This window comes from Prunus avium, chromosome 6 (genome assembly GCF_965620075.1).
Source record: "Prunus avium chromosome 6, drPruAviu1.hap1.1, whole genome shotgun sequence".
Taxonomy (NCBI): domain Eukaryota; kingdom Viridiplantae; phylum Streptophyta; class Magnoliopsida; order Rosales; family Rosaceae; genus Prunus; species Prunus avium.
In genome coordinates, this window is record NC_142289.1 from 30,036,620 (window position 1) to 30,054,338 (window position 17,719).

At 36.0% G+C, this 17,719-nt stretch overlaps 1 protein-coding gene, 1 long non-coding RNA gene, 1 other non-coding gene and 1 pseudogene across 3 annotated transcripts; 1 reads left to right on the forward strand and 3 right to left on the reverse strand.

Annotated features, from left to right (window-relative positions):
- The first annotated feature begins 1,223 nt into the window (after positions 1 to 1,223).
- LOC148294017 (uncharacterized) lies at positions 1,224 to 3,433 on the forward strand (annotated as a pseudogene).
- Positions 3,434 to 3,435: 2 nt separating this feature from the next.
- Positions 3,436 to 6,561, reverse strand: LOC110755314 (uncharacterized). The gene is made up of 3 exons (XR_002526469.2): positions 6,183 to 6,561; positions 3,945 to 4,012; positions 3,436 to 3,795 (listed from the first exon to the last, which is right to left on the reverse strand). It is a non-coding gene; the product is annotated as an uncharacterized LOC110755314 (long non-coding RNA).
- A 4,767-nt stretch (positions 6,562 to 11,328) lies between these two features.
- On the reverse strand, positions 11,329 to 16,157 carry RER1 (reticulata-related 1). Its single transcript, XM_021956497.2, has 7 exons — positions 15,526 to 16,157; positions 15,310 to 15,408; positions 14,807 to 15,027; positions 13,745 to 13,814; positions 13,378 to 13,457; positions 12,573 to 12,637; positions 11,329 to 11,734 (listed from the first exon to the last, which is right to left on the reverse strand). Exons 1-7 carry the CDS (start codon positions 16,048 to 16,050, stop codon positions 11,541 to 11,543), a joined length of 1,254 nt encoding a protein of 417 aa, XP_021812189.2. The 5' UTR covers positions 16,051 to 16,157; the 3' UTR covers positions 11,329 to 11,540.
- A 66-nt stretch (positions 16,158 to 16,223) lies between these two features.
- TRNAS-GCU (transfer RNA serine (anticodon GCU)) lies at positions 16,224 to 16,305 on the reverse strand. Its single transcript has one exon. It is a non-coding gene; the product is annotated as a tRNA-Ser (tRNA).
- Positions 16,306 to 17,719: the final 1,414 nt, after the last annotated feature.

The window sequence follows — 17,719 nt, forward strand, 5'->3', positions numbered from 1 at the left end:
CCAACAAAAATCAGAAACAGAAAAGAACAAACAGACATTTGCCCTAAAATTTGGCATGGCAGGTGTTTGTGATTATGTGACTATGTCCCAATGACCCAGGTTCCTTGTATTTTGAATAGTGCTTCCTTTTTGGTTGTGTTCGATCATGATTCATGAAAAGAGAGCAAATGTATTTTTGGAATGTAATTAGTAGGTGCATTCTCTGCTCTGTGTCTAGTAGAGCAAGCAACATAGAAAACTATTCCAGTTAGCTTTGCTACTAACCTGCAGACTGCAGCTACCTTATGTATGCTCAACCGATTTCAAGGCAAGTTATTTTTTCTCATTATTTGACAATTTCTTAATGCTGCGTGTTTTTGTTCAAATCAAATGGTGATTGTATGGAGGAAGGAATCAAAAACACAAAACACAATGACTAGGAAAAGGGTAATGATAAATTTAAAAAAATATGAATAATGAATGGTTTCTTGATATACAACTTGGCTAGATGGCTTGCAGTTAGCCAACTTGGTTAGTAATATATGCGGGCGCATGTGATGTTATTGTTGACCCTTCTACACATAAGGAAACCTATCTTCCTTCTCAAATGCAAGTTTTCTGTAAAAGAAAATGAAACTAACGAAATAAACAGCTACTTGCACATGAGATATGCACTGGACTAGGTGGAGGAATCAACAAATTGCTGTTTCTTTTGAGCAATCTGATTCCGATTCTTAGGGGACTTGGTGCTAGACAGCAAAAAGTGAAGAATGCCTTCCAAGGCATGTGATATGTTGTGTTTGAATTAATATAGTCTATGGCATGTGTAAATAATTTGACTAATTTACTACACTATGCAAAATAGGGAAGATGATGAATAGTTAAATCCATATGATCTTTCCAAATTTAATAAATCCTATGATATAAATTTTTAAAATCCAAAAGTAAAAAATATTGATTATAGAAATTCATAAATAAAATCCTATAAATCATTACATTCTACTTAAATTCAGTGGACTTTTTTATCCCTAAATAGTTTTTTAAAATCCCAATTGAATACACCCCCAAAACACCCATTTGATGTCACTAATCTCGAGGATGCATCAAATATGTTCGATAAGATGCTTAAACAGGGTCGTCGACCTTCTGTTGTCGGCTTCACTCAACTATTGGGTCAATGTTGCGAAATTAAAGCATTACTCGGTGGTCATATCTTGGTATAAGCAAATTACTCTGTTGGGAATTGTTCCTGATGCCTTTATTTTAAACATTATCGTGAATTGTTTTGGTCGTTTGAAACCAAATGGGCGCTAGTTTTTCAGTCTTGGCACTATTCTTTAAAGTGGGCCTTCAACCAGATGTCACTACCTTCAACACTCTAATAAGGGGCTTGGGCCTTGATAATAAAGTTCATGAGGCTGCTTCACATGTCCGCAAAATGGCCTTTTTTGGAGAAGGATGTAAACCCAATGTTATTACTTTTATGGTACGTTAATAGATGCTTCATGCAAACTAGGGCAAAATGGCAGGGCTATTCAAATGCTTAGGTTGATGGAAAAATATGACTGTCAACCTAATGTAGTTGTCTACAGCACAGTAATCGACAGCCTTTGTAAGGACCAACTTGTTGCTGAGGCCTTCAACCTCTTCTCAGAAATGGAAAGTAAGGGTATTCCCCCAAACATCGTCACCTAGCTATACGTCTTTGTTTCTGGGTTTATGCAAATCATGTCCGTTGATGGAAGCAACACAATTCTTCACAGAGAAGAGCAGTAAAGGTATCTCTCCAAACATTCAAACCTTCAGTATCTTAGTTGACGCTTTGTGTAAGAACGGAAAGTTGAAGGAAGCTAATCAAGCAATTGACTTAATGACTGCTATAGGTATGGAATACTTTTACTTACAATTGCCTCATGAAAGGTTATTGCTTGCAAAGAGATATGAACAAAGCAAAAGACATTTTTGATCTAATGCTTAAGAAGGGCTCTATTGTTGATGTTTTTAGTTATAGTATATTGATAAATGGATATTGCAGTAAAACAAGAATGAAGGAAGCAATGCATTTGTTTGAGGAAATGACTCGTAAGGGAATGATTCCAGATACGGTTACTTATACAACACTTATTGGCGGCTTTTGCAAAGACAGAAGAATAGATGATGCACAAAACATATTCTCAATGATGAAAGTTGGTGGTCCACTTCCAAATATTTCTACTTATAGTGTTTTACTGGGTGGACTGTGTAGAAACGGCCATATTGATATGGCTTTGAAATTCTTTGGAGAGTTGGAATGCAGTAACGTGGATTTTGGTATCAGTCCCTACAAAATTCATATTGATGGTTTGTGCGTGGCAGGAAGATTTGAATCTGCACGGGATCTCTTTCGCAGTTTACCTTCAAAAGGACTAAAACCAGATGTCAAGACTTATAAAATACTGATAATTGTTCTTTCTACCAAGGGCCTATTTATTGAAGCAGAAGCATTGCTTAGAGGAATGGAAGAGAAAGGCTGTTCCCTAGATTCTGTCACCTACAACACAATCATCCAGCGATTTCTCCTTAATGATGAGCTATCAAGGGCACAAAAACTTATTCAACAAATGGTGGCCAAGGGTTTCTCTGCAGATGATTCAACAACGACAATGATAGTTGACTTAATTGCTGAGGGCAAACTAGATACTGATTTTCATCCAGTGGAAAAAAAATTTGAGTGAATTTCATTTCCATCTTCAAATGAACAAGAACTTTCTGATCCAAAAAATAAAAAATAAAAAAGAAAGAGGAAATGAACAAAACCTTTGTAGCGAGGTGGAGATTCTAGTTTGAGTGTAAAAACTAGTTTAAGTAATGTGTTTTCATTTTGAAGCAGTCTTATCTCAGTGAATTTAATTTGCATCTTGAAATGAACAAAAACTTTGTAGCGATGCGGAGATTCTAGTATTTTGAATGTGAAAACTAGTTTATGCAGTTCTTGCGGAATGTGTTTTCATTTTGAAGCAGTCATGTATTGTGGGAGAGTTTCTTGTTTTATGAATTTTCCTTCCATTGTCTTACAAATTTGCAAAACCAGTGTTGGGCTTGACCTATTTTCTTAGCTGCTATACTTTAGGTATTAGTTAGTTTATTCACTTTGCACCCTATTTAGGCATAGTGTATACCTAGATTTTTTATATTTGAGAATTAGCTTTTGGATTGTGTTCTATCCCAGCAGTATTCTGCAACTTTGCTCTCTCTCTCTCTCTCTCTCTCTCTCTCTCTCTCTCATGCCCCTTTATCCAGAATGAAACTTTATCTTGAGAGTAAGGCTCTTAAACACCGAATAGTTTATAACAATTCGATGATTTACTTTGTATATATTGAGGTCGAAGCTGTTACTCTATTGCTGGAGGTGCCTTTAAAGAGCTGGGTTCATTTTATCCTGCAGGTGATGGTAGAAGCATCCAAAGAAATTCAATGTCATGGAATTGAGGTATATCATATATCACGTTTAATGGACACATCAGTTTTCCTTTTTTTTGGAAAATATAATATGCACTTTTTCACAATTCACTATTGGAACCCTAAATTATATCCCTGTTTTTTTTTACTTGTAGCATCAAATCTCCTCTTTGTTGAGTCTCCTGCTGGAGAAGGATGGTTATACTCGAATACAAGTTCGGATTATAAATCTAGCGATGCATCCACTGGTAAAGTTAATAGCTACATCTACTTCTGTTTCTTTTCACTGATTCTTGCATCGTACAGTGTTCTTAATTACGGCGATACTGATGGTAACATCTCTGTTGGTTTTTCTTTCTTGAATTGCATATACATTTGCTGCAAAACGAAAGTGAACTTTATAACAACAAATTAAGCAGGCCAGAGTTTTTGTTGAAAGTTGAAGTTAACATTCAGATACCAATAGTAATGCTTGGTGGACTGAATATTTCCATAGAAGCCTAGATATGCAGAATAAATTACCTTACCTGATATTCTGGTGCTCTATGTGCCTCACCATACCATTCTTCATACTCATATCTTGTGGACGGAAGTCCTGAAAAAACCATCACATAAAAATTTAAAATGAGAAAACAAATTTATTTGTTGCAGGCAGGGAGTAAGTCTCATCTGAATGCTAGTTCATGCTTTGGCAATAAAACAACAATATTAGCTGAAATAGTATTCTTCTTCTATCGGCAGATCCAGGCAACACACACACACACACACAAGCTGTTAACTTTTTCATGAGAATGAGGAAAGCTGGTTAAAAAACCTTCAAGATCCACACTTGGAAGTGTTTAAACCGCAATTACACACACACGCACACACTCTCTCTCTCTCAATTAAAAGAAGCTAAGCAGTTCTTTCACCATCAAACAACTAGAAAATTTCATACCAACTATTTAAATCTATCTCAACACTAGGGGGCAGCAGAGCGGAGCATGGCTACGATTGGCTTTTATTGGGTGTTTTTTTTTTTTTTTAATTTATTATTTTTATAATGGGTTTTCTTTTTCATTTTTTATTTTTCAATAGATTTAAGTGTAATATTGGGTCAAATTCTATCATTAGAAACCCAGAAGTGATAATTGATGGGCAAATTTCATCTTGAATTTGGAATGACAATACTTATGTGTTTGTTTATCAAAAGAATATTAGGACTAATATTTTTTGTAATGGGAATGAGCTCAACCCCTTATAAGCCATTAGGCAAGACCTCACATTTTCGATGTGAGATCTCTCTCAATACGCCACCTCACGTGGCATTACTTAAACCTTAACAATGAACAATGCATATTGAGTTACGTGGGAGTAGGCGTAATTGTTAGACGCATAATATGCTCTGATACCTTAAAAGGCTATATGCAAGAACTCACATTTTCAAAGTAAGATCTTTCTCTCAACACTAAGTGGGTATCATCAAAATGATGCAAAATTAAGATTGTTTTCAAAACCTAAAATAGAAACGAAGCAAATTCACATTATATAATACCAGAACGATGCAAAATTCGATACCTTTTTATAAGCCTAACACATGGACAACTTATACTTAAAATGGGTGAAAGCACGTGTGGCCTCTTGGCCTAACAGACGTGGGTGAACATTCTCTGATCCTATAAGAAGAATTTAGGCATCCATCACAAAATCAATTGAACAGGTAGAATAGCCCAAGGCACTTATAAGAACTTACACATATACAAAATGAGGAGGAAACTTTAATAGGAAAAATGAAGGAAAAGTCCCCCCCATTTCACCCAAAAAAAAAAAAGAAGGAAAATAAGTTTCTGAAGCACAGCTAGCTTTTATATGGAGTGATTCTTAGGGTTTACGCATTGTGTGAAATAATTTAAAATACCAATTACGTTGAACCAATTCAGGATCTAGCTTATCCTTAGACAATAAATCAACTACCCATTTCATGGTTGAATCATCCGCAGCGAAACCCATGTCTGCCATTTCTTGAACAAGTCTGATCGCCCTTGATGTCTCTTTATTATTGATACACCCTCGGATAATTGTGTTGTAGGTGCAACCATTTGGAGAACAACCCCTCTCCTTCATTAGTGTAAGTAAGTTTTCCGCTTCATTTATTCGGCCCTTGCTACAAAGTCCACTAATCATTACCGTAAATGTCCTGACATTAGGTTGTCCTAAATGGGTAAAGATATGTGTCCTGGCAGTAGAATGTCCTAATTTGGTAAAGAAATATGAGGGCGGCGCGTCCTCCAGCATTTTACAGAAAAGTGCTGCTGCCACAGAAATTCTATCCTCAATAACGAAGCCCTTGATTAGAGTCTTGTAGGTGGCAGCGTCGGGTTTAAAACCAAACTTGAACAACTTTGCCAAGACCGATAAGCTATTGCCCATTTGGCCTAGATGACAAAAGCAGTTGATCATAATGTTTAGAGTACATATATTAGGAACAATTGGCAACAGATCCATTTGCATACACAAAGAGATGGCAGCAGAATAATGTTTCAATTTCGCAACTTGACCCAATAATTGATTGAAATCGACAATTGAAGGCAGAGGACGCGTTTGAAGCATCGAATTGAACAAATTCAAAGCGTCCTCAAGATCAGTGATTTCGGGTGAGTCTGAGTTTCTCTCAAACTGCCGAGCCTTGTATATGTTTTTATATTTTCTTCGCTCTAAACGTTGAGAATGAAACAAAGCCCCCAAGTAATTGTTGAAGAAAACACTAGATTCAAGAAAAGGCATACCTCCTCTGTGTCTGTGTAGGTTGCGATAAGTAGAAGCAGATCTCCACATCTTCAGCGTCTCTAATTCTGAAGCTCAAATCTCGGAATCTGAAACCCACCTGCGAGGGTTTCGCCTCTGTTATCCTGGTTTTCGTCGCGGCAGTGGGATCTCTGAGCAGGTGGAGGTGGAGGAGAAAGAGGTAGAATATAGGAGAAGGATGAGACACCTCTCACCGGACGGCCGTGGATCGAGGGAAGAGAAACTCGGTGAAGGAGAAGAGAGAGGCGGAACAGGGAGAGGAGGGTCGGGCTGATTGTTGAGTTTAATTGGAATTAATTTAGAGGGTTGTTTAGATTTAATTGGAATTATACTTTGTGGGGGTCTGTCTGGTGCTGCCTCTTCTTCTTCTTCTTTTTTATTTTTTATTTTTTTTAAGCGAAAGAGTAGAGAAATTTTATTGAATGTGAATATTAATGTATACATCTTCCCTTGACCAATTAAAGAGCTACTCATAAGTGCACCCCTCTAAATCTAGAAACAAAAGAAGCTACCATGTGAGCAGCTTGGTGGTATCAATTATATGAACAAGTGATAATGATAAGTTGTAAAGTTGGAGTTTATACAACTTTGTTAATGTCCACTGATTAAAATTTATTAGATTAATCAAATAGTTTTTAAAAAAAAATTTAAACGTACATAAATACATTGATACTTTTTCTTTTGGAATAAATACGATAGTATTTTATTGATATGAGGATAAGCAATAAGTTACAAAAATCGGGCTGGCTATGTTATCGAGGATTAGGCGAGTGTCTCTACACATATGGGCTTGGTAGTCGGTCTAACTGGGTAGCCTTGAGATTCAATGTCAACATATCTCTAGAGATGCTAACTTGTTGCGGATGCTTTAGCAAATTTGAGTCATTTTAGTTCTAATTGTAATATTTGGGATCACACTACACGCTCTCTTCATGTGAAGTCTCCTTTTAATTTTGAAAGATAGGGTGTTAGTTTCTCCAGGAATTTTTGTTGTTGTTGTAAGCTCTGTTTATTGTAAAAAAAAAAAACATTTACTTATTTAAAGGGTATTTAAAATTAAACCCAATATGTTAAAACAGATAAGTCTAAATCCAAATGAAAAAGATTGTTATAATAAATTGGGTTGAATTTCAAAATTAAAAAACTAATGCAATTCATATATCTCAAAACACACTTACCACTAGGGCACCGTTATGCATATTATCCTTTAACAAAACACACACTCCACATGAAATATAAGTAACATGGATTGATTCTTCGAATGCAAGCACTTAGTGATTTAGCTAGACCAAAGATAATGTTTATTTAATCTTTTTTTATTTGGTCAAAGTTTATTTAATCTTCGATTAATTCCATTTTATATTGTTCTTTGGAGACAACAACCAAACAAATGCACTGTCACGTTGTCACAGCCCAAAAACAGAAAATAAAGACCAATATATACCAACCAAGAAATAAAGAAGGAAGCTTCCTCACATTCCTTTCTGGAAATGGCACACAAATCAGGAAGCTTCCTCACATTGATCACATCTAAGTTCTAACCATTATTTTGTGAAACATATGGACATTGCTTGGCTCCTGATACATCAGGAGCCCTTCCTCCTCCACATACCACGTGGTCACTTTACAAAAAGACACCTGTTTATTATTAATTTTTTTTTTTTTTGTTTCTTTCAACTCTTTAACTCAAGTCTTGTTGGCAGGTTTTAGCTTAACTCAAGCCTCCTCAACAGCAAACTCCAACTACTTTAAACTCCTAAACTCTTGCTTATAAACTTATGTTGATAAATAAATAAAAGGTATTTAATTTGTTATATAATTTTCTCATCTCCTTACAAGCTAACTGGTTTTCATAACTTTTGCTAAAGTAAATTGGTTGTATAGGTTGCATCCAACCTGTTCCAAGTTAAAAAAAAAAACATTGCAAATCAACGTTGACATCACTGGATAACATATTGCTTAGTCTTGGACACTCTTGAATCTCCATCCACCTACAATATTGCCACTACCAATTAGAACTACTGGATCATATATAGAAATTAAAATCATTTGAGAAAATAGAAACCACAAAAATAAAACAAAACAAAAAAAAGATCACAACTTGGTTTAGAAAACAGGTTGGCTGCAACTTATAACCATTTATTTCACCCAAATTAAAAGCATGGTTAGCTTACAAGGAGAAAAGAGAAGATTATGTTACAAATCAAATAGATGTTTTTATGTATTTATCAACATAAGTTCATTTCAAGTATACTGCTTTGATAAACCATATAAACATAAGAAACCCACTCTTCGAAAGTGATCAAGAAAAAAAACCCTCAAATATGAAGAATCTGCCATGTACAGGAATTATGTAAACTAAAATTCCAAAATTAAGAAAAGGAAACATTGTTGTTGGACTAACCATCCCAGAAGAATTAATACAGGATATAAAATAAACTTTCAATATCCAAGGTGCATATTCCAACATGATAATCAAAAGTTTAAGAGAGGAACTAATTATCAACACAATGAAACTGAAAGTTTTTTTGTTTTTTTGGGTTTGGTCAGAAATGAAACTGAAAGTTAACATTAATCAAAGAAATGCGGAGAAGAATTTGGAAAAACCCAGTCACCAAACAGATCAAGGAGATAGATTAACAAGACTTGAAAAAATAAAAAAATCATGGCCATTTGATGGGAGGTAAATGTTTAAGTTGTGATTTTATATAAAATAAAATAACAAATAACAAATAAGCAACATGTTTTCTGAAGATGTTTTCTAATTAATCTACCAAACGCATTTTCATTTCCTAAAAATGTAAATTCTTTTCTTGTTTTCATTCTCTGAAAATATTCTCCGAAAACATTACCAGACGGGCTCTTAACACTTGTTCTTACACTTAACCTCTAACTCAACACTGTTAACTTTTAATAAAAATTTCCTCAAACCTCAGACAGAGAGGCAAAATGTAATCACTGTGTATTTTTTTGGAAAATAATTGCAAAGTGTAATTACTTGATTAAATTTCAGTTTTTTTTAATTGTTTTTTTATGAGTTTGTTAATAATATATATATATATATATATATTATATTATCCGGATGTCCGCGCATTATTGTTTCTTTTTTATTATTTCTTTTTATTTGTTTTTACCTTTTACCCAATACCCAATTATGCATGTGATTCTTGTGTGGGGCATGCAATGGAGTGCTCTTAATATGACATGGCTTTTTTGTCTAATTTTGGATCAACGAAAGGATTTATGATCTACCAACATTTCTATAGATTTAACTGCACTGCCAGGTAGGATTTTAATTTATAAATTTTCCAAAATTAATTATACTGATGTCTGCTGGTTTCGCTTGCTATTAATTCACCGTTGCTACCATAGACATGGTAGAGAAAGAAAGAAAGAGAAGAAACTACAAGGCATGGCATGAACTATGTTGCACCGACACTCCAAACTGCTTGAGTGTCGGAGTGTCGGACACGCCGACACGCCGACACGCCTCCGACACGCGTTGGATACGGTCAACGGCTGGGACACGGTCAAGACACGCCGCCGACACGGTCAAGACACGGCTCCGACACGGTCAAGACACGGCAGGGACCAGATTGAAATTTTGAAAATAAAAGTTGGGGTCTAAACATGATTTTTGAAACTTTAGTGGACTGATTTGAAATATTTTTAGAAAGATGGGTTAAAAGTGGAAAAAGACTTTTTTAAACCTAAATGAATCCCACATTTTTCCCTTTGTTTTCAAATTCTTTTTTTATTTTATCTATCTCTATTTTCTTTTATTATCTCCCTCTTCACAGCAGTAGAAGAGTTGAATTTGGTGGTGAGGTGAAGATTATTTCTTCTGTTTTATTTTGAAGAGAAACACAACAAGAAGGACGATTCTTTCTTGCAAATCGTGACCAAGAAGGACGATTCCTTCTTGCAAACTCAGGTTAGGCTTCACAGATTTTTAATTTTGTTTCTCTATTGTGTTTTTTGTGTGTGGGTATTTTGTATGATTGTATCTATTTGGAGCTTTTTTTATTTTTAATAAAAGTCTTGTTATTAGTTGTTGAGTATATTTGAATTTGTTTTATTAATTGGGTATTAGACTATTAGACATAATGAATGTGAACCATGTTTTATTTTGTTTCTTTGTTTTGATGTGTTTTGTATCTTTGTATGATTTTATATGTATTTGGTTTTTTATTTTTAATAAAAGTCTTGTTTCTCTGTCTTGAAATATTGAGAATTAATTATTATTTTAATTGCCGTGTCCTAGCCGTGTCCGTGTCCTACTTTTTTGAGATTTTCCGTGTCGCCGTATCACCGTGTCGCGTTCCCGTATCCCCGTATCCGTGTCCATGCAACATAGGGCATGAATTCAAGTCAATTTCTTGCAAGGCTTATTTAATTCTAAGAATTCAAATAAAAACGTGAATAAAGCTTCTAAAGGGGCCCAAAAGTAATGTTAAATTAATACCCAACCAGCCCAGTACGGCCCACCAAATGGAAAGTAGCATGTAAAAGGCCCGAAATTAATGTTATTAGAAAGAATTATCTTGGAAAATCAAGTTTTGAAATAACACAAACACCAGCTTGCGTTGTTACGGTTTCATCGAAAAATAACCTACCTTATAAAAGTTTCTTAACAATTTTTGAAAATAAAGGTGCTTCTCTTTGCCCTCCCATTTCGTCATTAAACGTTGAACCATGCAATGCATATTGAGAAAGAACTTGGGTTCCTACACTAGATACTTAAGAGTACCAAACCAAGCTATGCTTGACAATGAGGGTAGCCCACAAGTGCAGAGAAAATAACCAACAAATTAAGGTTACTTCATCAAGATTATTAGATCAATTTCCATCACAAATGTCGTTGCTTGAAGCATTACGGAGATTTCTTTTTTTAAGTAATAAAATAGACATTAACAAATGCGATCCAAAAATGATCAGAGGCTGCCACTAGCCACAGTGGCTGTGAATCCATGGTAAATGAGAGTCTTACCAGGTTTTCATGTGGCAGTCACTGCAACAAAGATGCACAGCACAGTGGCAGTATCGTCAATTCGTGGGGTTTATGATTACTATGGTTCAGTGAAGATTGAGGTAGATGAGAGGCATGATCATATGATGCATGATTCATGAACACAAGACATTGTTTCTTATCACTAACATAAGCAATATATTATCAAGCCCCCAGAAAAATGATCTAGCCCCCTCCTTTGGGGGTGATCTATAGCAGACTAAATCTGAGTCAAAAACATAAAGAAGAGACACGACCATTCGGCATTTGAGAACAGGAAGCAAAATCTGTCACTCTATAGTTAGTAATTAATTGGTATGCATTGCTGCTGCTATTGCACTCCACTCAATTTAGCCCAATCTACGAATTGCATACCGCCGTAGATATTGTTGGCAAATCGTACACCTATGGTGAATGCCATTGCAACAGGTGGCACACGCTTTGCCAACGGTGATGCTTCAACAAGCCCTTCCAGACCGTTTACGATCTGGTAACGAGTGTTGGACGAGACAGCAAGAAAAACACCTGATTCAGAGAGCAAAACAATTAGCGTAACAAGTTGACAGAGGATGTACTACGTACTACATCAACGTTATCTTTTAGTGCAAGCATACTAGCAAATAAGGTTATAAAGAAAACTGTATTGTGAAGACAAAAGTATTGAGATCGACTCCATTTACGATATCAGAAAACAGGAATCAAATGGCAGGAATATACTGTGCTCTTCGTTTTAAGTGCAGATTGCAGAAACAAAGGTTGTGCGCAAGCATCATTTAATAACATTCCCATATCATAAGATGCGTATCACATTGGACAGAAAATGTTATCCTGGATAGCCCATCCTACAGGAATAACAACTAAGGCACTGTTTATTAATATACATGTTTATTTGACACACATACATATTTATCAATTACAACAGTGTAAGTATTTTATTTTTATAATTTAGTCAAGAAATCAAATTTATGTATGTGCACAGTATCTTTATTCTAGAAAAAAGCTCTCTAAATTATGTTTTAAACGAGCACCAAGGCAAATAACCACTACTAATTATTTATGGAACGATCAAATTCCATGCTTAATAGTTAAGTTTCGTTACTAAGAACTATGAAGTTTTGTTCGGATTTATCAAACCAGAACAAGGATCTGATTTTCATACGGTAGTATTTGTTCAATTATGTTTATGCATTCTTCTAGTTTAGATTTTATTCCTTGATGTCAGTACAAAGACAAAGAGCCGTTTGCATAATAAATGGACAAAAGTAAACAGTGCAATGACTATAAAGGTTTTAGACTTAACAAAAAAAATAAAAAACTTGATGAGGGAAATAATTGAAATCACAGCAAAAAGAACAGGACCTACCCCAAAGAGCAGCACTTTTCACAAGAGGCGGCACAGGTACGTCCTCTTCTGACTTCTTTATGCTCCTGATGATACAAAAAAAAATGTGAGAGAGAGAGAGAGAGAGAGAGAGAGAGAGAGAGAGATGTATATATATATAACAGAAACTGCCTGACACTTCAAATATTCGATATGACAAAAAAACCCAATTCAGGTTTTTCAGTATAAATTACGAAGAGGGAAACAACTAGAAAAAGATGCATAATTTGAATGCTGAAGAACAGATTACAATGGGAGGGTCGTATGCTCCTTAGTGATTTATGTTCCCAAGACACTTTTTTTTTTCCCACTAGCTTGGCAGGCAACATGATGAGTGTTTCATCAATGAACTTGATGGTAAAATAATATTCATGCATGATTCTAGTAGAAGTTCCATTCAATGTATTCTGAAGATATCAAGTTTTGCACCTACATTTAAACGACTTAAGCTCCCTTTCCCTGCAGGTCAGGAAAAGACCTTCATCTAACCACCTCACTCAGATATTAATTTAAAGAAAATAAACAAAATTTCATTTTCTGGTCCACCTGAAGAGGTGGTAGATGAGCCTGAATGGAAACAAAAGAAAATGTACTTCTCAGTGATTTCAAATTATTCAAAATTCAAGAGAATGAAATCCCATTAAATCGCATGTCTCATGTTTCCCTCTCTTTCAAGTATATAGAAGTACGAATACTTAAAAGATACATTTAACAGTGGATACCAACCAAGAGAGACTGGCAAAAAACGGAGAAATACTGTAGAAATTGTAAAGATAGAAAAGCATACCGTTTGGCATTCATGATAAGATTTGCAATTCCTTGTCCAATAAGACCACATACAAAGCCAACTGATCCATACAACACACCCTGGACCAACACGTACCAATCAATTAAAGATAAACATAGCACAACTAGAACCCAGATTTGGGCTGTAGAGAAATAAGAATGGTACAGGAAACTGGTATAGAAACCTAATTTAAAGAGCGAATCATTAAACAGGAATTTGTTTAGAAACTAAAGAAAAATTAAAAAAACTCCATCCCTCGATGGGGCATTCTCTTCAATATTTAAAACCCATAGGGCATCTAACCAATTATAACTTGTCAGTTGCATAAGAGGAAGAATAAGACAACATTAATATTAAGATCTTGTACCTTATAGAAGTATGTGGCTACTCTCTGCTTCACTGAGAATTTACATCCCGGCCTTTCAGCTTCAAAGACACTGCATATGAGGAATAGTGTACAGTGATTAACTTATTCAAGATCATCCAAAGCTTCACGAAGGAAGAATGCTAGAAAGAATCATTGGTTTGAAACCAACTGTGGGAGATAAGATAAGAACACAGTTAAGAGGTCAGAAAGAGGCAGCCCTGAGTCCCGCATTTGGAAAAGTGACTGCTAGTTAGTCATTTGGTTTCATCATGGGGGGCACATGGGGGCCTACAAATTATTGGAAGCACCAAAGGAGTAATTAAAGAATAATGATGGGAAACAGCATCTTTCATCATCTTTCAATGAACAGAGACAATAAGATCAATATCCTTCTTCATGTTATCAGAGATATATTGCGGATACTCCCCTATTTCAAAGTCACCGAAAACCCTTTTATACTGAGTCTAAGTATCTGGAAGCAGACAAATTCAGTATCAAACTGTAACTGGATCCTCATTGTACTAAACCATGCAATGAGGTTGTGAAAATAATAGCTAACGTTTAGTTCTAGCAGACTTGCAATGTGCAAAACAATGACATCAAAAGAAGATATAGAGCAATTTTTGGAGCCAACAATAGGTCTGATGCATAAAGATGATGATGATTGTGCATTCAACAAGAAAGCCTATTTAACCCAAGGAGGAACCAAAAGATACCAATTTATGCTGGTCTACATAATTGGATAAGAAACTTCGACATTAACAGTTTCTTGATATCAAAAAAGAGCTGAATGATGAAGAAATATTCATGATTTCCAAAAATTCATCACAAAGTCCTTTTTGCACTGGGTATGTGTCCTATTTTTAACATTTCCAATGAAATTAATTAAAAATAGAAACAGAGGCGACTGGTAAGATGGACTAAATTTGGGGTAAATAATACAAATCAATACTTGTTGAGCTCTTGCCACATGCAAGTCAAGCGCAGGTAACTATGGACATATTATATAAGATAAAATTCAGCAGAATATTAGTTCCTAAATTGCTGCCTTGCAGTGCTAACCTGCTAGGAAGGGCCGCACAAGCATGTTGCAGGCGTCCAAATAATCCTCGTGATACTGATGGCTTTCCAATTCGAGCATAGGGTGCCAACATGCCAACCAAAGCAATGTCAACAGCTATTCCAACCAAAAGATCAGCAGCGTACAACTCAAACTCAGCCCAGAAATCCTTTCCCCTTTTCTGAACTTCTGCAAATGTTGCACAACAAGAATCTATGACTATCTGCATTACAAAAGAGTCGAGGAAGAGAAATTTCTTCAGTATTCAACAAGATCAACAACTATCAAATGTAATGGTCCAATTTGAAGGCAACGTATATTTAATGGAATTCATAGCACTTTCACCAATGCAAACAATGACCCAAAAACTCAATTACTGATATTTACAGTGAAAAATGCAAGGCTACAATTCTTTCACGAGCACTAATGATTTACAGCCCCTTGACTTGAAACACAAATTACTCAAAAACAGTATTTACCAAAAAGAAAGATCACGAAAACAAACCTCTGTCCCGACTTTAAAAAGAAAGGAAGGATCAGCCAGCATACGATTTCGTAGCATAGAGCAATACTTCATCAAAAAGCCCAGTGGCCAAACTGACCCCTGAAAGTCAAATATATATGTATATATATAAATTAGAAACCCAATAAGCAACTTAGCAAAAACCATATATCTGAAGATTTTTCAATAGAAATGGAGACCAAAGGCAAAACTTTAAACCTGCAAATCCAAGTAGCGTTGAAGAAACACTTCCCGAAGCCCAGTAGTCTTCGCAGCCTCAACCATGTCCTGAGGAAGCTTCACGCCCCGAGCTTCACTCTCCTTCATCACCTCATCAAACTTCAACAATGGCCCAAACTCATCTCCCTCCCCACCCTTATCACCACCATCTCCTTCTCCTTCTCCACCTCTTCCTCCACCACCAAATGAATCTCCACCATCACCACCATCATTGCCTCCACCGGAGCCATCTATTCTCGGCTCAGAAACCCTAGCTTCTGCCACCGTGAAATTATCATTCTGTCCCGCAACAAAGGTCGTCTCCGATCCCACGCAATTGAGATAGAACCGGCGGTTACGAAACGAGGAATGGCGTGAAGCCACCAGCTTTAAGGAGTTTGTGAGCTCGAAATGGAGTTTAGGGTTTTGGGGACATTGCAGAGGAATTCTAAATTCGGGGACGGAGTTGGAAACGACGGCGTTTGGGAGGTGGGAATGCGATGGTGGTGGCGAGCAGACTGACATTGTTCGTAAGTTACGAGCACAAAAGCGCAGTCTTTTCGACCCAAAAAAAAAAATAGCGAAGAGAAGTGCCAAGAAAATTTGACCGAAGGGATTGTTATTACATGCGGTTCTGTCCATGGAAATGGAGCACGTGTTTTTTGGGCAGCTGTATAAAAGTTTTAGAAAATTGAAATCGTCGCCTGAGAGATTCGAACTCTCGCGGGGAAACCCCATGTACTTAGCAGGCACACGCCTTAACCACTCGGCCAAAGCGACGGTTGTTGTCTGCCTTACAGTCAGATCCTTACTTATTTGCTTTCTTAGAACTTAAAGATGCATAATGAAATAACGAAAAACAAAAATGTGTGAACAAATAATGGAATATGCTGTTTAATAATTACTTAAGAAAGTTAAAAAATGTATGAGAGCACTTCTAGCAGTTTGTCATTTGACATAGCAAGGGGGGCTATGACAGCTACTATTCACATGAATAGTATCTGCCCTTGCAAAAAGCAATTTGTGTTTCCACCGTTACCATGGCAAAGGGCAAACACTATTCATTTTTTTGTTTTTTTTCACAAATTTGTTTACCTAAACAATTAATTTGGATAATATTTTCGGATTAGATTTTTGGGTTCGTACGTGTCAATATTTACTATAAAATTCATATCTCATAATCGGATAAAATTTTCGGATAAGATTTTGGTGTTGAAAGTGAAGAGTATTGGTAGGTATTTATAGAAAGAAAAAAAAATTATAGTATTTTTGGGTTTTTTTAAAAAAAAAATTCGAATTGTTTTCATTATTTTATTGCACAAAAATTGGCTGCCGTTGGATTGGAGGGAAAAATCCTATCAGAGAGCCTAGACGACGCCACATGGCTGCTAGCCGTTAGCAGCACTGTAGCGCGTGCATTTTAAATTTTTTTTTTACGTTGGTGCGTGCAAAATTTCAAAAGCGAGGGTTGGCATCAGCGCGCTGACGTCATCCCAAAACTCGGGCTTGCACGTGGGCTTGCCTCCCCCTCAGGCCAGCCCAGTCTCGTGGCCCCCACCTCCTGCCCAGGCCAACCCTTGTTGCTGGAAACGGTTTTTTGGCCCAAACCCCCCTAGCCCATGCTGCTGGAAGTGCTCTTATGGAATGTTGAGTTATTGATATTGGAATTGAGAATTTCAAATGTTTGAACGCTCTTAAGTAATAAAATGTTGGGCTTGAGTTGAACTCAAGTTATCTCGAAACAAAATTCTCACTTTCTCCGAAGTTTTACGAGTTGGATATGGTAATGAGTGGAAATCAAGTTATGCGTATTATCCTCTACTATGAATACTAGACAACTTTAACCCAACTAGTTTACTTGATCGTGGTCGATAACAATATTCGCTTAACTTGTTTATTTACATGTTATATCGATTTCACTCGCATATTATAAACTAAAAACTTAAAGGCTATATTCCTTTTATTTTAAATCAAACTTGTCACTCATACATTAATCATAAAACAAAACCTACGTAATGCCTATGTAAACAAAATCATAAACACATAACCTTATATGCTTCTCATCAACTACCTTTTCTATCTTGTCACATAAACGTCTCACTCTCCCATCAAACACCATGCTTTACCAAAATTATTTGAAAAGTAACAGGGATTAAGGCAAAACATAGCACCATAATAAAAAAGAGCACACTAG